The 18,309-nt window shown below is 40.3% G+C and overlaps 1 protein-coding gene across 1 annotated transcript in view; it reads left to right on the top strand.

Annotated features, from left to right (window-relative positions):
* mib2 (MIB E3 ubiquitin protein ligase 2) overlaps nt 1-18,309 on the top strand; it is an 85,593-nt gene that overhangs the window by 11,498 nt on the left and 55,786 nt on the right. Inside the window, exon 2 of the mRNA XM_079637793.1 lies at nt 17,860-18,216. Within this exon, the coding sequence (XP_079493919.1) occupies nt 17,860-18,216 (357 nt within the window). The remainder of the gene's footprint in view (nt 1-17,859; nt 18,217-18,309) is intronic.

The raw sequence follows: 18,309 nt of genomic DNA, 5'->3' as shown, positions 1-18,309 counted from the left end.
TGTGATATCAACTTCAAGCTTGGTAAGACATAGCCTACGGCTTCTAGCGATTTTAGATTCCAAATTATTGTGTAAAATAAACATTTAAAATGTTTAGTTTAGTACATTATGTTTAAGTTTTTTAAAATAATCTGATGAATCAAGAGTCTGAATCCCAGAGTGTGTTCAGATGTTCAGTGTTTTGTGTGTGTGTGCTCATCATGATTCATTTTGCTCAGAAGTTTTAATCGCTGTTATTAATCACCATTTTAGAATTATTGCACTTTCACATTATCAACTGAACATCAATCCACATGGTTATTTTATTTCATCTTTTATATTTATCATATTAATAAACAAACTCTTAAATTTTTTTTCAAGCCGGTACAATAAAAACCAGTGAAATTCACTATATCAACTCCCATAATCCCTCATTATGCTTTCCGATTAAAACAACAACAGAAATGTATTTATTTATTTAGTAACCACGATTGCAAACGATACAGTCGAGATTCTGATTTATTACGGTTCGTCACGGAGAAGGTTTGGCAGATTATTCACCGCTAATTATTCAGAACAATTACTCTTTAATTTCTGAAAATCTGGAATCTGAATATCCTCAGCTCTGCCCGTATTTCCCAATATTACTCTCAGACGGAAATGTCATTTACGTTTGTTACATTTGCTGTGTTCACAGTTGACCGTTTAATTTCAGTAGCGTCATCATCGTCACGGCGATGCTCGTTTCCTCGTCATGTGATCGAGCGCAGTCGTTGAACACTGAGGGCTTTGAGCTCTTTCATTCTAAATTTTATTTAGAGTTTAACATTTTTTCTATATCTAAATTAAATATAAGGTATTATATAATATTAAATTTAAGTATTTTTCTTAAATACTTAAAAAGGTATTTTATTTATTTATTTATTCACATTTCAACTTTTTTTTACATGCATATGACAAAATCCATCATTATTCACTCGCCTCATTCACACAAAGCCTGAAACGACACTCATAAAAAATTATATGTTGGCTTTAATTAACTTTTTTATGTCAACAGGTCCCACATAACTGGGTTACGTTAAACACACACAATTTGTTCATGTAACTTCAACATCATCGAGTTAAGTCATTATAAGCGACCCAATTTAAGTAATCTCACCGTGAACTTTTAAAGGCTTCCGGACATGATTGATGGTTTTTTATTTTCATTCATCTATTGATATATTTAATTAATTTTAGTGACACATAATTACATTTATTGACTATAGCTAGCTATTTGCTAGCAGTAGCACACATATTAGCATCTTAAATCCTTCATCTAAAGCAGTTTTCAGTAATGAGTCAGTCAACGCCGAACACAAGCTCCACTCTTCTCCACAACGGTAACCCACTGTAAGTTAAATGGCTCTAATCATTCAAATGTAATTGAACATGATTAAACCCTTTTATAATTTTCTCAAAAAACATAAAATAACACTTAATTTTAACATTTATTCTCTCTTAATTCAACCATATGCAAAGCATGCTGGGAACTAACAAGCTTCGCCCAACACACACACACACACACACACTGGTGATCGTCCTCCTCACACACACTGACGCGGGGCTCGTCATCACACACACAGTATTACAGTATTAGAACTGATTTTATTCTATACTTTTATAAATTCTGTTGAGAAAAGGTGAATAAAGACTGAGAGTCGATGTTCAACATTATTATGTTGTGAACTGGGCTGTGCTGTGGATGCTTTCCAGTGTGTTTGTTGTCAAACTTTTATTTTTATTTTTCTAAATATTTTTAATTATTAAAAATGCCATTATTTTATATGAAAAAGTTAATATTTGTGTTTTATTGACAAAATATGTTGTCTTGTATATTTGTTTGATTAGATCAGATATAATTTTAATCTGATATGGTTATGTTATAATGGGGCATGTTGTCACAGTTCACTTCCATTGTTCCGAGGTAAATCAAGAGAAGAGTAAACACTGTATTAATGAAACACAACCTCATGATTATACTCCACGTGTGATATTAATATGGGAACACATAAACACTGAAGAGGTTTACACACACTGAGGAAGGCAGAAAGTGTGAGTGCCGCTCTCCTCTATTATGTCAATATTTCAGATATGAAATGTGCTTCTCCAGGCTCACAAACACTATACATTTTGACATATTTATACAGTTTTGACCAGATAAATGTTTCTTATAGGTTGAGGAAATGGCCTACACTTTATAATATTCTTGAAAGTAGAGTAGAGGTCCATAAAAGGCTTTTCTGCTGTAAACTACTTCTGAATATTACAGGACCGAGTTCACGATACCGACAGATACCGCTGAGTCGCTGATGAACGATAAAAACACTGATATATGCTTATATTTCTTCTTCTCACCGATTCCTGATGGTTTAGAGAGGACAATTACTCGAGTCGCCCCCTGTCGTTTCAAAGAATAGTACAACGGCGAGCGCGTCGAGTATAAACGCCTCGACCGCTTGGAGAGGTGCGCGCGCGGTCAGCGGAGACTCGCGCTCGTGCGGACGCGTCGAGTATAAACAAGGCTTCAGAGCGCTTGTTGCTCCGCTCATCTGTGGACATTCCCGATTGCCTTCCTACAGTTGCTTAATAAAAGCGGCTTTCCACACAAACAAACGTACATGTGTCATAGTGTGAGAAAAAAATGGGATTTGAACTGCCGGTCTCGGACATAAATATCTTTATGCCTGTCGGACGCGGGTCGGGTTCGGACAGAAAAATTTGGCCCGATCCGCACTCTAGTCTGGATCTTTATAGTTATTGTTCTCGGTGTTAAAGTCCCCCTGGAGTCAATGAGTGTACCCCTAAAACTCATCTCTGATCACCAGAATTACATATTCAAACGTGTTTTCCTTCATGGCTTAAAATATCTTGAATGTAACTCGACACCCTTGCCTCATTTAGTATGCGTGGTTCTATTAATATGCAAATGAGCCCCGCCTCCACTCACTCACTCACTCAGAGATCCACTGGTGGACGATCTCACGTTGATCTGATTGGTTACAAGGTAGTGTGTGACGTCAGAAATGCGTTGTCTGTGTAGTTCTTGTTCTCCTCTCTGTGTTTCGAAGCGTGTTCATCCATCACTGGACGCTCCGGCTCGGCTCACGTGTGTGTGTGTGTGTGTGTGTGTGTGTGTGTTTCACGATCACACCTAATGTAGATTTATTAGACGTCTGGTTGTGGCGCTGAATATGGCAGGTGTGTCTGTCTCGCATCAGACGTGTTCCTCACTCGAAGTTGACTTTTAAGAGCTTCTGCAGTGCACCGGACATGGAAGGAGACGTGTGTGTGTGTGTGTGTGTGTGTGTGTCAGTCGCCTGCTTGGAGTCCTTGCTCGTCCCGTGTGGGATAATCTGTGCTGATAAGGCACACAGAGGACTAAACGCTGGCTGTGGTCACATGGTCCTGTTCGGGCACTGTGATTGGCTCAGCAGGACCGCTGCAGTGTCTGGTCTCGGTTCGGGTGAGTCTCGGGCCTGTAGGTGACGGGGCACGTGGGACAGGACCCACACTAGCCTGTCCGCAGGTACAGGAGCTTCAGCAGATTATGGGCTGGGTTGCATGTGTCTGTGTTTTTATGTCACTATATATTACTGTAATATATGCATGTTTTCCGCTCGCACAGGATGTGGAGGTTTGGTGAATTATGATGTGTAGTGATTACTGTAGTGAGTGTGACGAGGACTGGGTTAGGGTCAGTTGCATATCTACTGTTACATTGGAGATTAGTCTGAACACTTTATGAGTAGATTTTACAATATAGCTTTTTATTTTAACTGATGGATCATTCATTAAATCAATGTTTTGCACTGTAATGATGATGTTTTGACGAGTAGGCGTCCCTCATCTAATCTAATTCTCATTACTGTGATGTGTATAGATATTTTAGATGTTTGGTTACTCTTTAATGTAATGTGTGTGTGTTGCTGTGTAATGTAGAGCTGCACAATTCTGGATAAATGAAAAAATTATGATTTTTTTTTTTAAGGAGATCATGATTCTGAACAAACTACTAAACAAAATAACGTCGTTTACTAGAGGTTCTGACAAATTATTGCTGTCTATTTAAAAATATCTAGTCATTTAATGAGTTAAGGTCGTTAGACGTGGTGGTGGCTAAAGATGAAGATTAAGAATAATAAAGATGAATTTATTATTACATTTTGTCTAAGTTACAGTTTTAAGGCTGTTGAGGAGATTATTTGTGTATAGAGAGACTGATCGAGTGGAGGAAGAGACGGTACTCTGCTATCCTGCTAAAGCAAGCTTAAAGCAGGGGTAAAATGGCCTTTCCACAAGATGTAAAATAAGTCTGATGTCCCCAGAGTGTGTGTGTGAAGTCTTAGCTCAAAATACCCCACAGATATATTTATATAGCATGTTAAAGTGTCACTTTTTGAGGGTGAGCAAAAACACACCGTTTTGTGCCTGTCCCTTTAAGGCGAGACACTACAGGTGAATAGGGTAAAAGTTGAATCTAGCAGATATCACCATGAAACTTTCCCAGTTGATTACCTACATTAAGAAGAGAAAAAAATGTATTACAAGTTTTCTGATTAAACTAATTAAATATGCGCTAATTTGCCTATATTTTAAAAAACGAAATCTCAGAATTGGATAAAGCCAGGTTCAAAATTATTTTTTCATTGTGTTCACATATTAGATGGGAAAATGACAGAGGGATTTATGGAGATCTACTTTTGTTATCCTGTAAATCAGAATATACTGTCAATAGCCTTAAAAAATGTATTTTCGCCATGTTTTTTTGAATAAAATGTTATATAAATCAGGCTAGGAATAATATATTTACAAATCCCTCTGTAATTGTCTTCATAATATAGCTAGGCACAAGACTGGAAAGTTTGGTGTGTATCGGTGCGACTGAAGTGGAGATTTCGGACTTGGAGTATGAGAGAAAAGTCATTTTGAGAAAAAGGCATTTAAAGATTTGTAATGTAAAAATCATACTTTTTTAGTGGAAACAACTATTTACTGACACAATATCTCATCAAATCATTAGCAACAACAATACAAACCACCTAAATCACATCAAAACTTATAAACACAGCATTTATGGTCTTCAACTGAACAGAAAAACAGTCAAACACACACATCTGAATGTCAGAGCGCGTCACGTGATGCTTCTGAACCAATCACGGCGTCAGAAATTGACATCAGCCAATGAGATTTCGCTTTTAGAGTTAAATGCCCATTTTACTTTTACGATTGGTTGCTGATTAAAAGGAAATGACCATATTTGGATCCGACAGCATTGTACAGGAGAGAGAGAGCTTTACAGCGGTGTGTGTGTGTGTGTGTGTGTGTGTGTGTGATGACGGTGCAGACAGAGATCGCGGAGCAGCGGATGATTTATAACGGCAACTTTTGTTGAATTTCGGAGAAATCTACAGACGCAAATAGACAGTGCAGTAAAATAAAGACCTAAATGTGTATTTTTGACTTTTTTTCACCACAAGTCTGAAAGAAGATGTTATTGAAGACAAATAGCCCAAAATCTCAAAATTGACCAGTGAAGAAAAAACGATGTTTTTGCCTGCCGTGTCTCGCCTTAAATGCAAATGAGCTGCAGCTCCCGGCACAGGGGGCGGAGCTTCAAGAGCTCCTGTTCTTTTACCACACACACACACACACACACACACACACACACACACACACACACACACACACACAAGAAAGATGGAGAGACTCAAGAAGAAGTGACAACATGTAGAAGCAACAGGACATTTCTGAATGGTTAGTTGAAGAATTTATGTTGATTATGTGTCGTTATCTTCTAGTCATTGATTAGCATATTCTGTCATGATAATCTATAAATCGTGGTCCTGGGGGCGGGGTTTATGTAAATTAGGGTTGGTGATGTCACTAACTCGGGAGGAATGTCGTGTAGTTCCTACCAGCCGTTTGTTGTAGTTCTTAAAAAGCGATTTCTGTAAAAGCAAATATCTCCCTTTGCTCTGAACTGCAGATGTTGTAACTCTGCAGATGTTGTGTATGATCAAACACAACATTACACACTAACTACAGTTAGAGAAGTTAAATCAGATTCAACCACCCCTTTAGGATGAGAAAGGAGGAGTGTGTGAAATGTGGGGATACTTCATGTTGTTTTTACGTTCCGGACTAAAGTGAAACATAAGCGACAGTATTGAGCACAGGAGGATGGCGTAGAGCCCAGAAGAGAGACCGCTCATGGTGTGGATGCTTGGCTCTGGGGCGACTGGTGTGCATTACGGTATTACCAGTGATCGTGACAGATTCTGCTGTTGACGTGTGATCATGTGATCATGTGTAATGCTATGTTTCTCAGCTTTGGTAACGAGACTGATGACAAATCTCACACCAAATGCTTCGAGTGTCTAAAGGTGCGTTCACACTACAAGCGACACGTTACCATTCACTTCAATGGGGAGCGGGCGTTTTCCGGTGACGCGCGCGATCGCGACCTGATGGGGCGTGTCTGGCAACGCGACTAAGTTGAGATCTGTTTAACTTTATGCAAATGCAGAGCGACTTTCGGGAGCGACAACCAATAGGAGTGAAGTCAGTGGAGCGTGTGATCATCCGTCACTCTCGGACAGAGGCCAGCTGAACGAGAAGCTGACTTTAGCAGTCAGAAACTGTGCTGTAAGTTGTGATGTATCTCCGTGTGCATACAGTGGTGTTCACAGCGCTGACTCAGAGCCGGACTGGTGTCCTGAACACATATAGACGGTATTTGCCCGTTTGCTGCAGTTAAACAGCCGCGATGGCAAAGAGCACTCACAGTTTCTCGATCATCTTTAATTTTATGCATATTACACTGATTACATTTATATTTAGAATTTTCCTTCCAAAATGTTTGTTTGTAGCGGCAAGAAAACGGTTTGTTGTCTACAACATGGAGGAACATCTGTGAGTGTCAGGCCCCGTCCACACTACTGCGTTTTCGTTTAAAAACGGAGACCTTTTGCTACGTTTGCACCTAAAATGGAGAAGTTTAGAAACGCTGCCTATCCTTTTTCGTTTTGAATCTCCGGAGGGCGTTTAGTGTGGACAGGTCAAAACGGAGGACTTTAGAAACAATGACGTAGTAGAGGCTCACGCTCGGCTCTATGATTGGGTGTCGTCAGTCATGCGTATATCTTTGCTAGCAGCTGTTGCCACTAGCGACCGCACCGCCAGCCACTAGCTGAAAAAGTAACTCAGATATTTTGTTGTAAATGTTAAAAGTAATGCGTTACTTTACTAGTTACTTGAAAAAGTAATCTGATTACATAACTCGAGTTTCTTGTAATGCATCTCCCCCACACTGGCTATGGGACGTGTGGTCCATGATGACAGAGAGAGTCGACTATAGAGAAGAAAGCGTGCCGTCCCCTCGGTGTCTCTGTGGGACTGCTGACCTTTCCTTGCAAGACAATAAATCCCTTTAAAGACGTGTGTCTCTTATTCAGGAATACACTAGTTTGCCACTATAACCTCCTGATCCACACACACACACACACACACACACACACACACACACGCTTATGCTGGTTTGACTTTAGCATCGCCGGCTTTGACACGCATTCACGATTCAATTCACAAGCTTTATTTTGAGTTTTGATTCGATCTGGATTAATTGTGGCACAGAACATGGAAGTGTCCGGAGAGCAGGAGTGAGGAGTTGCTGTCGGCTGTCCTGAGCGTTTAGAGACATGCAGGTCGTGAGTTTATGGCGGTTTAGTGCATAAATCATATTATTTACACATCGGATGTTTTGTAGTCGTTACACACACTGCCGTTCAAAAGTTATGTGGCGGCAGTGGCTCAGTGGTTCATGTAGGTTGTCTACAAACTGAAAGGTTGGTGGTTCGATCCCCGGTTCCACTGGACCAAGTGTCGAGGTGTCCATGAGCAAGACACCTAACCCCAGCTGCTCCCGACGAGCTGAGTGGCGCCTTGCACGGCTGACACCGCCGTCGGTGTATGAATGTATGAGTGAATGGGTGAATGAGAGGCAAATTGTAAAGCGCTTTGGTGGCCATGGGTCTATGAAAGCGCTATATAAAATGCAGTCCATTTACCATTTACCATTATGGATCTGTAAGATTATTAATGTTTTTAAAATAAGTCTCTTCTGCTCACCAAGGCTGCATTTATTTGATTAAAAATACACAAAAATCAGTAATATTGTAAAATATTATTATAATGTAAATCATCAGTTTTCTATGTGAATATACAGTAAAGTGTAATTTATTCCTGTGATCAAAGCTGAGTTTATCATCATTACTCCAGTCTTCAGTGTCACATGATCCTCCAGAAATCAGGATAATATGATGATCTGATGATCAAGACTTGTCAAGGATTGTTTGATGAAGAGAAAGTTTTATTTAATTTATTTTAAATAGAATCTTTGTGACATTATACACGTCTTTACTGCCACTTTTGATCAATTTAGTGCATCCTCGCTGAATAAAATGATTAATTTCTTCAGATCATCATATTATCCTGATTTCTGGAGGATCATGTGACACTGAAGACGGGAGTAATGATGATAAACTCAGCTTTGATCACAGGAATAAATTACACTTTACTATATATTCACATAGAGAACTGATGATTTACATTATAATAATATTTCACTGTTTTACTTGTTTATTGGTGTTTTTAATCAAATAAATGCAGCCTTGGTGAGCAGAAGAGACTTCTGTTGTTTAAATAAATATTCACAAAATATATATATCATAAATTTGTGAGGAGAAGTTGAAGCATCAAAAAAATAAATAAAGTGAAAATGAATGAGTCTCTATGGCCCTCTATGGATACGTGGTCATAGGCTCTATGCACAGCTTCACTACTTCCTGAACTTAAGCAAAACAGTAGTCTGTACCCATTGACTTCCATAGTATTTTTTTTTTCCTACTATGGAAGTCAATGGGTACAGACTACTGTTTGGTTACTGACATTCTTCAAAATATCTTTCTTTGTGTTCAGCAGAAGAAATAAATTAATACAGGTTTGAAACAACTTGAGGGTGAGTAAATGATGACAGAATTTTAATTTTAAAGTGAACTATCCCTTTAAGTGTTATCCTTTTTTAACAGTGATGAAGGGTTAAATATTGCAGTTTGGATGCTTTGATTGTGATTATATTATTAACAGCATATCTTTAGTTTGACTGGGAAACTGAGGGGACTTTTGGTGCCGAAAACCATGAAGTGTGTACTGGTGTTTACTGGTCCCGGGCCCGACTGCTGTGTACTGGTGTTTACTGGTCCCGGGACCGACTGCTGTGTACTGGTGTTTACTGGTCCCGGGACCGACTGCTGTGTACTGGTGTTTACTGGTCCCGGGCCCGACTGCTGTGTACTGGTGTTTACTGGTCCCGGGCCCGACTGCTGTGTACTGGTGTGTACTGGTCCCGGGCCCGACTGCTGTGTACTGGTGTTTACTGGTCCCGGGCCCGACTGCTGTGTACTGGTGTTTACTGGTCCCGGGACCGACTGCTGTGTACTGGTGTTTACTGGTCCCGGGACCGACTGCTGTGTACTGGTGTTCACTGGTCCCGGGACCGACTGCTGTGTACTGGTGTTTACTGGTCCCGGGACCGACTGCTGTGTACTGGTGTTTACTGGTCCCGGGACCGACTGCTGTGTACTGGTGTTCACTGGTCCCGGGCCCGACTGCTGTGTACTGGTGTTTACTGGTCCCGGGACCGACTGCTGTGTACTGGTGTTCACTGGTCCCGGGACCGACTGCTGTGTACTGGTGTTTACTGGTCCCGGGACCGACTGCTGTGTACTGGTGTTTACTGGTCCCGGGCCCGACTGCTGTGTACTGGTGTTCACTGGTCCCGGGCCCGACTGCTGTGTACTGGTGTTTACTGGTCCCGGGACCGACTGCTGTGTACTGGTGTTTACTGGTCCCGGGACCGACTGCTGTGTACTGGTGTTTACTGGTCCCGGGACCGACTGCTGTGTACTGGTGTTTACTGGTCCCGGGCCCGACTGCTGTGTACTGGTGTTTACTGGTCCCGGGACCGACTGCTGTGTACTGGTGTGTACTGGTCCCGGGCCCGACTGCTGTGTACTGGTGTTTACTGGTCCCGGGACCGACTGCTGTGTACTGGTGTGTACTGGTCCCGGGCCCGACTGCTGTGTACTGGTGTTTACTGGTCCCGGGCCCGACTGCTGGGATGATGGTGCCGTCACACAAGCCCTCTCCTGTACAGTTTAGCTCACACTATCCCCTGTGCGCTGCTAAAGCCAGTGTAGGAGAAGCTTCCACTGTGGTAAGGCTAGATCTGCTGGGATGTTCAATAGCAGTGTTTCCAGCAGGAGTGTGTGCTGGTCGTGTGTGTTCTGCTGCCAGAGTCTCAGGCCCATCGAGAGCAAAGTTCAGCAAACAAACATCTGTGAGACCGTCCGAAGCGGAGCGAGCGTGACGATGCCGAGCTGTGAGTGTGTTCGGCTTTACATGTTGGTAATTGTTCTGTTGCTCAAGGCTTTTTGCTATGAAATAACAATAAATAAGGTTATTGCGGCTTTTTATCTCACAGTTCTGACTCTTTCTCTCATAACTGTGAGATATAGATCCACATCTACACAACTGATCAGATCATATTTGAAGATGAATTTGAACGTGATTGATTCAGCGGTTCTCTTCGTTCTCATGATATTCTGAGTTTGATCAGCTGTAGTGTGTCCTGTTCGTGCGGTCAGGCGGTGTGACGGATGCGTGGACGAGCTGGCCGTGTTTCTCACACACACGTGTGTGTTTCATGAGGAATGGCTGTGCTTTGGCGCTTCTCCCGGGTTGATGTAATCCCTCTCCAGTGCTGTTTATCCTGCAGGAGTATTGATTCATGTCCTCTCTCTTCTCCGTCTGTAACCCGCCGGTCACCACGTGTGTCTGATGAAGGCCAGCGCTCTGTGGACAGATCCTCATCTCCAACCAAAGTACGACTCGCGTCGTCCTAGCGCAAATATACGTGCGCTGACGTGACATGTCATCATGCCATTTACCTTTATACATGATTCCTAAATCACACTGAATGGTTCTGTTCTCGAGTCAACGACTCACTGATCCGCCAGAGCGAGTGAACGATTCACTTCATTCATGAGGTAAGCTCCTAATGCCAAACTTACGATGTATTTTTGCAACTTAAAATCATATTTAGGTCATGACTATCAGTCGTTAGTGAGTTTAATCTGCTGTAAAAGATTTAGCAGTCGGAAATATTTTGAGCTGTAGGAATTTGCAAAATAAATAAATATTCATCGATCAGCACTTTTACATTTTAATACTTAAGTACATTAAAGTTCCCCTGTAGTCAATTACCTTCTTCATGTCTTAAAATATCTTGAATGTAACTCGACACCCTTGCCTCATTTAGTATGCGTGGTTCTATGAATATGCAAATGAGCCCCGCCTCCACTCACTCACTCACTCAGAGATCCACTGGTTGACGATCACACGTTGATCTGATTGGTCAAGGTAGTGTGTGACGTCAGAAACACCAGCGATTTCAAACCGTGTTTTTGAGACTGTCTTTGGTTCACTGCAGTTTTAAGCAGAAAATACTCAGCAATGCTGTCGACTTATGAACTTACACATGGTGTGTGTTAAAGCAGATTAATAACACCACATACACACATAAACTACATTAAAAGCTGGATTTACACCACAGGGCGACTTTAAAAGTCACTTTTTACTCAAGTAAAATGTTCTTAATATTATTGGAGTAATATGTTATTAGGGTATCTGCACTTTTACTCAAGTTCGTGATTTGTGTAGTTGTGCTAATTAGACAGTCCTGTGGAGTGACTCTCACAATCCATTTCTTATCAGGCACTCTGTTGGGGATCCTGGCGAACTAGGCCCCCAGCAGGAAGTGTGTGTGTGCTTTCACATTAGCCACACGAGCTGTTGGTGCCGATCACAGTTTGGCTTGAAGATTTCCTCAAGTCCTCTTGGTCTGGGGTTCGTGTCGCTGTCGGTATGAATGAACACAATCCGTCCTAAACTGAAGCGAATGCCATTATCTTTACATGTTCCCAGTCACTCTTATCATAGCGTAATGCATTTCTCCTAGCTCTGCTAGTGTTATAAGTAGCCTTTAGAGAGCAGCTTGTGTTCGTCCTATCGCTTGCTATGCATTTGTGACGGACAAACGCGAGTGCAGTGAAGCTAGCAATAAACAGCTGCTAAACAGTTGCCACGAGCACTCACAGTTCTTTTCTTATTATTGTTTCATATTTTGTTCAGCAGGGACAATAGACAGTCTATGACTGCTCCAGAATTGGCTACTAAATTTCAATAAGAAAAGAACACAGGAACATATGGCATCAGTAATAATTCATCGTTAAATAACATACAAAAACATTTAAGCATACTTACAGTTAATGATACAAGTGCACAAACCAAAGTTACAAAAAGAATCAAAGTCAAAATAATAATAATATAGGCATACTACATATAATAATATAACAAATTACTGTTTTAAGTTTTTTACTGTTTTTAAATTATAGCCATATTTTCATGTTTGATTTAAATTGTGCCGTAGTGGAGCGTGATCTAATGTTGTTTGGCAATGTGTAAATGTTCGTTTTTAGTAGAGATTTTGGTAACACTTTACAATAAGGTAAATCAGTTCACATTAATGTATTAACTTACATGAACTAAACATGAGCATGAGCAATACATTTGCTAATCTTTGTTGACGTTAGTTAATGCAAAATACAGCTGTTGTTAGTTCATGTTAGTTCACAGTGCATTACCAAGATTTTATTAAAGTATGAGTAAATGTTCATTATTCATTGTTAGTTCATGCTAACTAACTAATATAGTTAACTAATGAACCTTATTGTGAAGTGTTACCAAGTTTTTAATGCACGTTTACCAAATAATGTTCCCTGACTGCTTTATTTCCGCCCGTCTTGTGCGTAATCATAGTATTATTATCTGCATATCTTGGGATTTGTACGTCAAGCACAAACTAAAAGGTCCGAGGACCGACCCCTGAGGGACCCCGCCTGAGCTCGTGAGGAGGATATCGACAGCATGGGGACAATACTTTGCTTTCTGTAGTAAGAAAATTAACAGGTTGCTCAGTTACTACTTTTTCTGCTGTCTTGGACATTTGGACTTGGCCTGGACTTATCAGTGGAATGAGCTGGTCTCAACTGGTCATAGAAACTATGGTTTTGGGCTCAGACTTGGACCCGAGTACGACGACACTGCAGGTGTGTTGTAATGTAGATCTGGGTCCACCAGACGGACCTTTATTCCACTACAGGCTCATGAATTGAGGAAGTTGTCTGATGGGAAAAGAGCAGTTCCTCTTTTTAAAGCCTATTTTTGTTTTTCGCTTATTCAGAGCGCTGAGACATTAATGACCTCAGGACATCAGATGCTGAGCAGTTTCTCAAGATATGCTCGTATATGCTGGTTAATGGTGGATAGGGCTGTAAAAATGCTCTGGTGCATTGATGGCATAATATTATTTCATTGCATTGATTACAGAATTCATTAATTGTCGGTTGCGATGACTAGGAAATTCTCTCTGAAATTAAAAAAGTTTGGATTTCTGCATTATCATAATTGCACACATCCGTTTGAGCAAAGCCTAATTGTTTTTTCTTGGGATTTATTATACAGATATTTGGGGAATATACTTCTTTTTTTTTCAGCACGCTTTGACATATGATGTGATGTTTGTGTCAAACATTTAATTAATTAATTCTCTTTCTCTTTATTTATAAAGCACTTTAAAACACAACCGTATGTTGACCAAGGTGTACATAACGTTTAAATAATGTAAAAAACAAGATATAAAAATGTACAAAAACAATTCGAATTAAACTTTTAATCCACCATAATTTGTTTAAATAAGTAAGATTTAAGCATATATTTAAAAACGGGCAAAGAAGGTGCTGTTCAAACAAAAACAAGTATTTGTTGTTGTTGCATTTGTGATCATTTTAATTGCAGTCCACAGCCCTGTATTCCCAATGCCGATTGGTGTTGTTTTATAGTACATTTTTGCCAAGTGTCTTTTTAAAATATTAAACATTTAGATTTAGATGCATTCGTAACAATGAGCATGCATTGGTTTACAGCTGAAAAAAAAAGATATTTAAAAAAGGTCTTAATTTCTTTAAAATGGTCTTAATTTCATTAAAGGGGTCTTAAAAATTTTCTTAAAAAGATCTTAAAAGGATCTTAAAGCAACACCAAGGAACTTCTTCTGCTGTCACCCTACAGGTTGGTAGTGGAATTGTCCATTACCGCTGTCGTAAATAATTTAGCCAACTCAGTTTAGTCACAGTTTATCCAGCGCCGGTTCTGGAATGAACGAAGTCCACAGACAAGGTAGAGTATGATGCATGATTTCATGAAAGTATGATGCATTGCGACATCAGAAACGAAGAAAAACTAAATAATGACTATTGTAACGCTTGACGTACAGCAAGTCAAGTTTGTAGGTTTCTTATGTCTCATTCGAACTACAGAAACGCAACCCGATCTGGCAATCTTAGATAGTGTGGTTATAGCCGATAAAGGAAGGCATACGTGTCTTTCACCGTTACGACTTGAAACTATTTTGGAAACATTATTTTAAGGTAAAAAATCTTCCTTAGTGTTGCTTTAAGTTCTTTAAAATGGTCTTAAAAGGGTCTTAAAAACCGCTGTAAGTCCAGAGCTTGCAGAGCCAGGTTCTGAGCATTGAGCTGCCTCTGTGAAGGCCAGCGGGGTTCGTTGAGCCGTTGCTGTGTAAAGCTCAGTGAGAACGCCTCTGCACACACACTGTGGAGCTCGTCCATCTGTTCAGAAGCTCTTCTCCAGTCTGAGACCCGCTGGTTTGTGCAACAGGTCGAGTGCCTCGAGCATGGGCAGAACATCTGCTGCTCTTCTCCCTGTCTGCTGTAGTCATGAGACGAGTTTGAGGAGTGTAACCGCTGGCATATGTTCGCTTATTTAATTAAAGCTGCACGTTTGACTTCGACAGCTTGTGCATGTCTGCTTCCCTGTGTCTCACGAACCGATGCTTCATCGTTTGGACTGCGTTCACAAGGCTGCATTCGGGTTGCACTTTGATATTTTAGAAACAAAGACAATTTTGCCAGGATAAGAAAGAGTTGAACCGTGTGGGAATATGATGAAAAACTTTTGGGTCATTCTGTGTCAAATCAACCCAATTTCTGAAATTTCCCGGCTCAAACTTTATATTTTGTTTATATGTTCTCTGAAAAAAGGCAAACATAGATCGTGATGAAAGACAATTTTCAGCTGAGATTTGGAGCCACATTACAGGGTGTAAAAATGACTTTAGGAAGATGGCAGGATCATTATATTATTTTTACACAGAGATTGGTGGGTCTATTGTTGAAATCTGTTGACTTTAGCAATATTTGTTGTGTTATAAGCCAGCGGTGAGTCGGTGACAGTTCAGAAATGTGGAAAAAGCACTACTTGTTTGCATGTCTGTAACTCAAGGATATCCTTTTAGATTCTGGTTCTTAACAAACTTTTCTTTTGATATCTTCATTTTAAAGGCTCTCAATCCCAGAGATATGGGGATTTCAATGTGGCTCCATCAGTAAATTGGTAAATTGTACACATTTTCAGTGGTCAAAACCCAAATGTGGGTCACTTTGCATACAGCTTATACTCTTTTTTTTTTCATTTAAAGAGGAATATCTAAAGAACAAATAGCCTAATGTTGAAACTAGAAATATATCTTGCATTGAACATTATAGTGTCAAAAATATTTTTCCCAAAGTTTGCATAACTCAAAGTATTAAAGATATATCAATATCCTTCTATATTCTCATTTTGAATAAACTTTTCTTTTGTAATCTTCATCTTCATAAGATCCTATATGGTTACATCCCATAGATACCAAGATTGTTGAATTTTACCCATTTTCAATAATCAAACCAAATTACTTTTCAAACCACTGAAACTTATTGTGTTTAAAGAAGAATAAACAATGTTGAAACTAGAAATGTATCTTGTTTCCCTCTATCAAAACATTTGCTTAAAACATGTGTGTATTTTTAACGGTCACCATTGGCATTAAATTTGCTCATGCTTTACTAGTGGTTTCAGAAATGACATTGTTTGTTGTCCATACAACGGTCTTTGCCTGTTGCTTTTTTTGCTAATATTTAAGAAAGAATATGACTTTCTTCTTTCAGATGAATACAATCAGAGTTATATTAGTCTCTTCCAAGCTTTATAATGGCAGTGAATGGCTGGAGAAAATTTGAAGTCCATAAAAGTGCATCTATCCATCATGAAAGTGCATATATCCATCATAAAAGTGCATCTATCCATCATAACAGTGCATCTATCCATGATAAAAGTGCATCTGTCCATGATAAAAGTGCATCTGTCCATAATAAAAGTGCATCTGTCCATCATAAAAGTGCAGCTATCCATAATAAAAGTGCATCTATCCATGATAAAAGTGCAGCTATCCATCATAAAAGTGCAGCTATCCATCATAAAAGTGCATCTGTCCATCATAAAAGTGCATCTATCCATCATAAAAGTGCATCTATCCATCATAAAAGTGCATCTATCCATCATAAAAGTGCATCTGTCCATCATAAAAGTGCATCTGTCCATCATAAAAGTGCAGCTATCCATCATAAAAGTGCATCTGTCCATCATAAAAGTGCATCTGTCCATCATAAAAGTGCATCTATCCATAATAAAAGTGCATCTGTCCATCATAAAAGTGCAGCTATCCATAATAAAAGTGCATCTGTCCATCATAAAAGTGCATCTATCCATCATAAAAGTGCATCTGTCCATCATAAAAGTGCATCTGTCCATCATAAAAGTGCATCTGTCCATCATAAAAGTGCATCTATCCATAATAAAAGTGCATCTGTCCATCATAAAAGTGCAGCTATCCATAATAAAAGTGCATCTGTCCATCATAAAAGTGCATCTGTCCATCATAAAAGTGCATCTATCCATCATAAAAGTGCATCTGTCCATCATAAAAGTGCAGCTATCCATCATAAAAGTGCATCTGTCCATCATAAAAGTGCATCTATCCATCATAAAAGTGCATCTATCCATCATAAAAGTGCATCTATCCATCATAAAAGTGCATCTGTCCATCATAAAAGTGCATCTGTCCATCATAAAAGTGCAGCTATCCATCATAAAAGTGCATCTGTCCATCATAAAAGTGCATCTGTCCATCATAAAAGTGCATCTATCCATAATAAAAGTGCATCTGTCCATCATAAAAGTGCAGCTATCCATAATAAAAGTGCATCTGTCCATCATAAAAGTGCATCTATCCATCATAAAAGTGCATCTGTCCATCATAAAAGTGCATCTATCCATCATAAAAGTGCATCTGTCCATCATAAAAGTGCATCTATCCATCATAAAAGTGCATCTGTCCATCATAAAAGTGCATCTGTCCATCATAAAAGTGCATCTGTCCATCATAAAAGTGCATCTGTCCATCATAAAAGTGCATCTGTCCATCATAAAGTGCTCCACAGGCTCCGGGGGGTTAATAAAGGTCTTCTGAAGTTAAGCCATGTGTTTATGTAAGAAAAATACCCATATTTAAAACTTTCTAAACTATAATCACTAGTTTCCGACAGACGGCCGCGTGGAATATTGTTTTTATCATGGATGGATGCACTTTTTTTGGTCTTCAAATTTTCTCTAGCCAATGGCTAAATCATTTTCATTTTTGGGGGAACTTCATTTAAGTATTTGCTTTAGAATTCGAATATAATTCGAGTTTCGCTAACATTTAAGAAAGAAACTAGAATTGAGCTTGTCAGCCGTGTTAAGGTGTGTGTTCTGTGTTTTCAGTCAGCCCTGACCTGTCTCCAGAGACTGCCCTCCTCGGCTCCCTCGCGCTCCCGGTTCCTCGGCCCCCGGCAGCGAGCGCTAGCGTCCCGCGAGCGCAGCGGAAGCCCAGCGAGGCCGGGCCGGCGCGCGGCAGCATGGAGGTGGGCATGCGTGTGGTGCGCGGCCTGGACTGGAAGTGGAGCTCGCAGGACGAGGGAGAAGGCCACATCGGCACGGTGGTGGAGATCGGCCGGCAGGGCAGCACGACCACGCCGGACAAGACCGTGGTGGTGCAGTGGGACAGCGGGACCCGCACGAACTACCGCACCGGGTACCAGGGCGCATACGACCTGCTTCTGTACGACAACGCACAGATCGGTACGAGCAAACACATATTCCCACTTAAAGGTGCAGTCTGTAAGAATGACAGCTAGTGGTTGAGAGAGGTACTGCAGTCCAAATAAGGGAGAT

The sequence above is a fragment of the Phoxinus phoxinus genome (assembly GCF_949152265.1).
Source record: "Phoxinus phoxinus genome assembly, chromosome: 15".
NCBI classification, from domain to species: domain Eukaryota; kingdom Metazoa; phylum Chordata; class Actinopteri; order Cypriniformes; family Leuciscidae; genus Phoxinus; species Phoxinus phoxinus.
The sequence above is the reverse complement of the archived record's forward strand: the minus strand, read 5'-3'. Positions and strand labels throughout refer to the sequence as shown.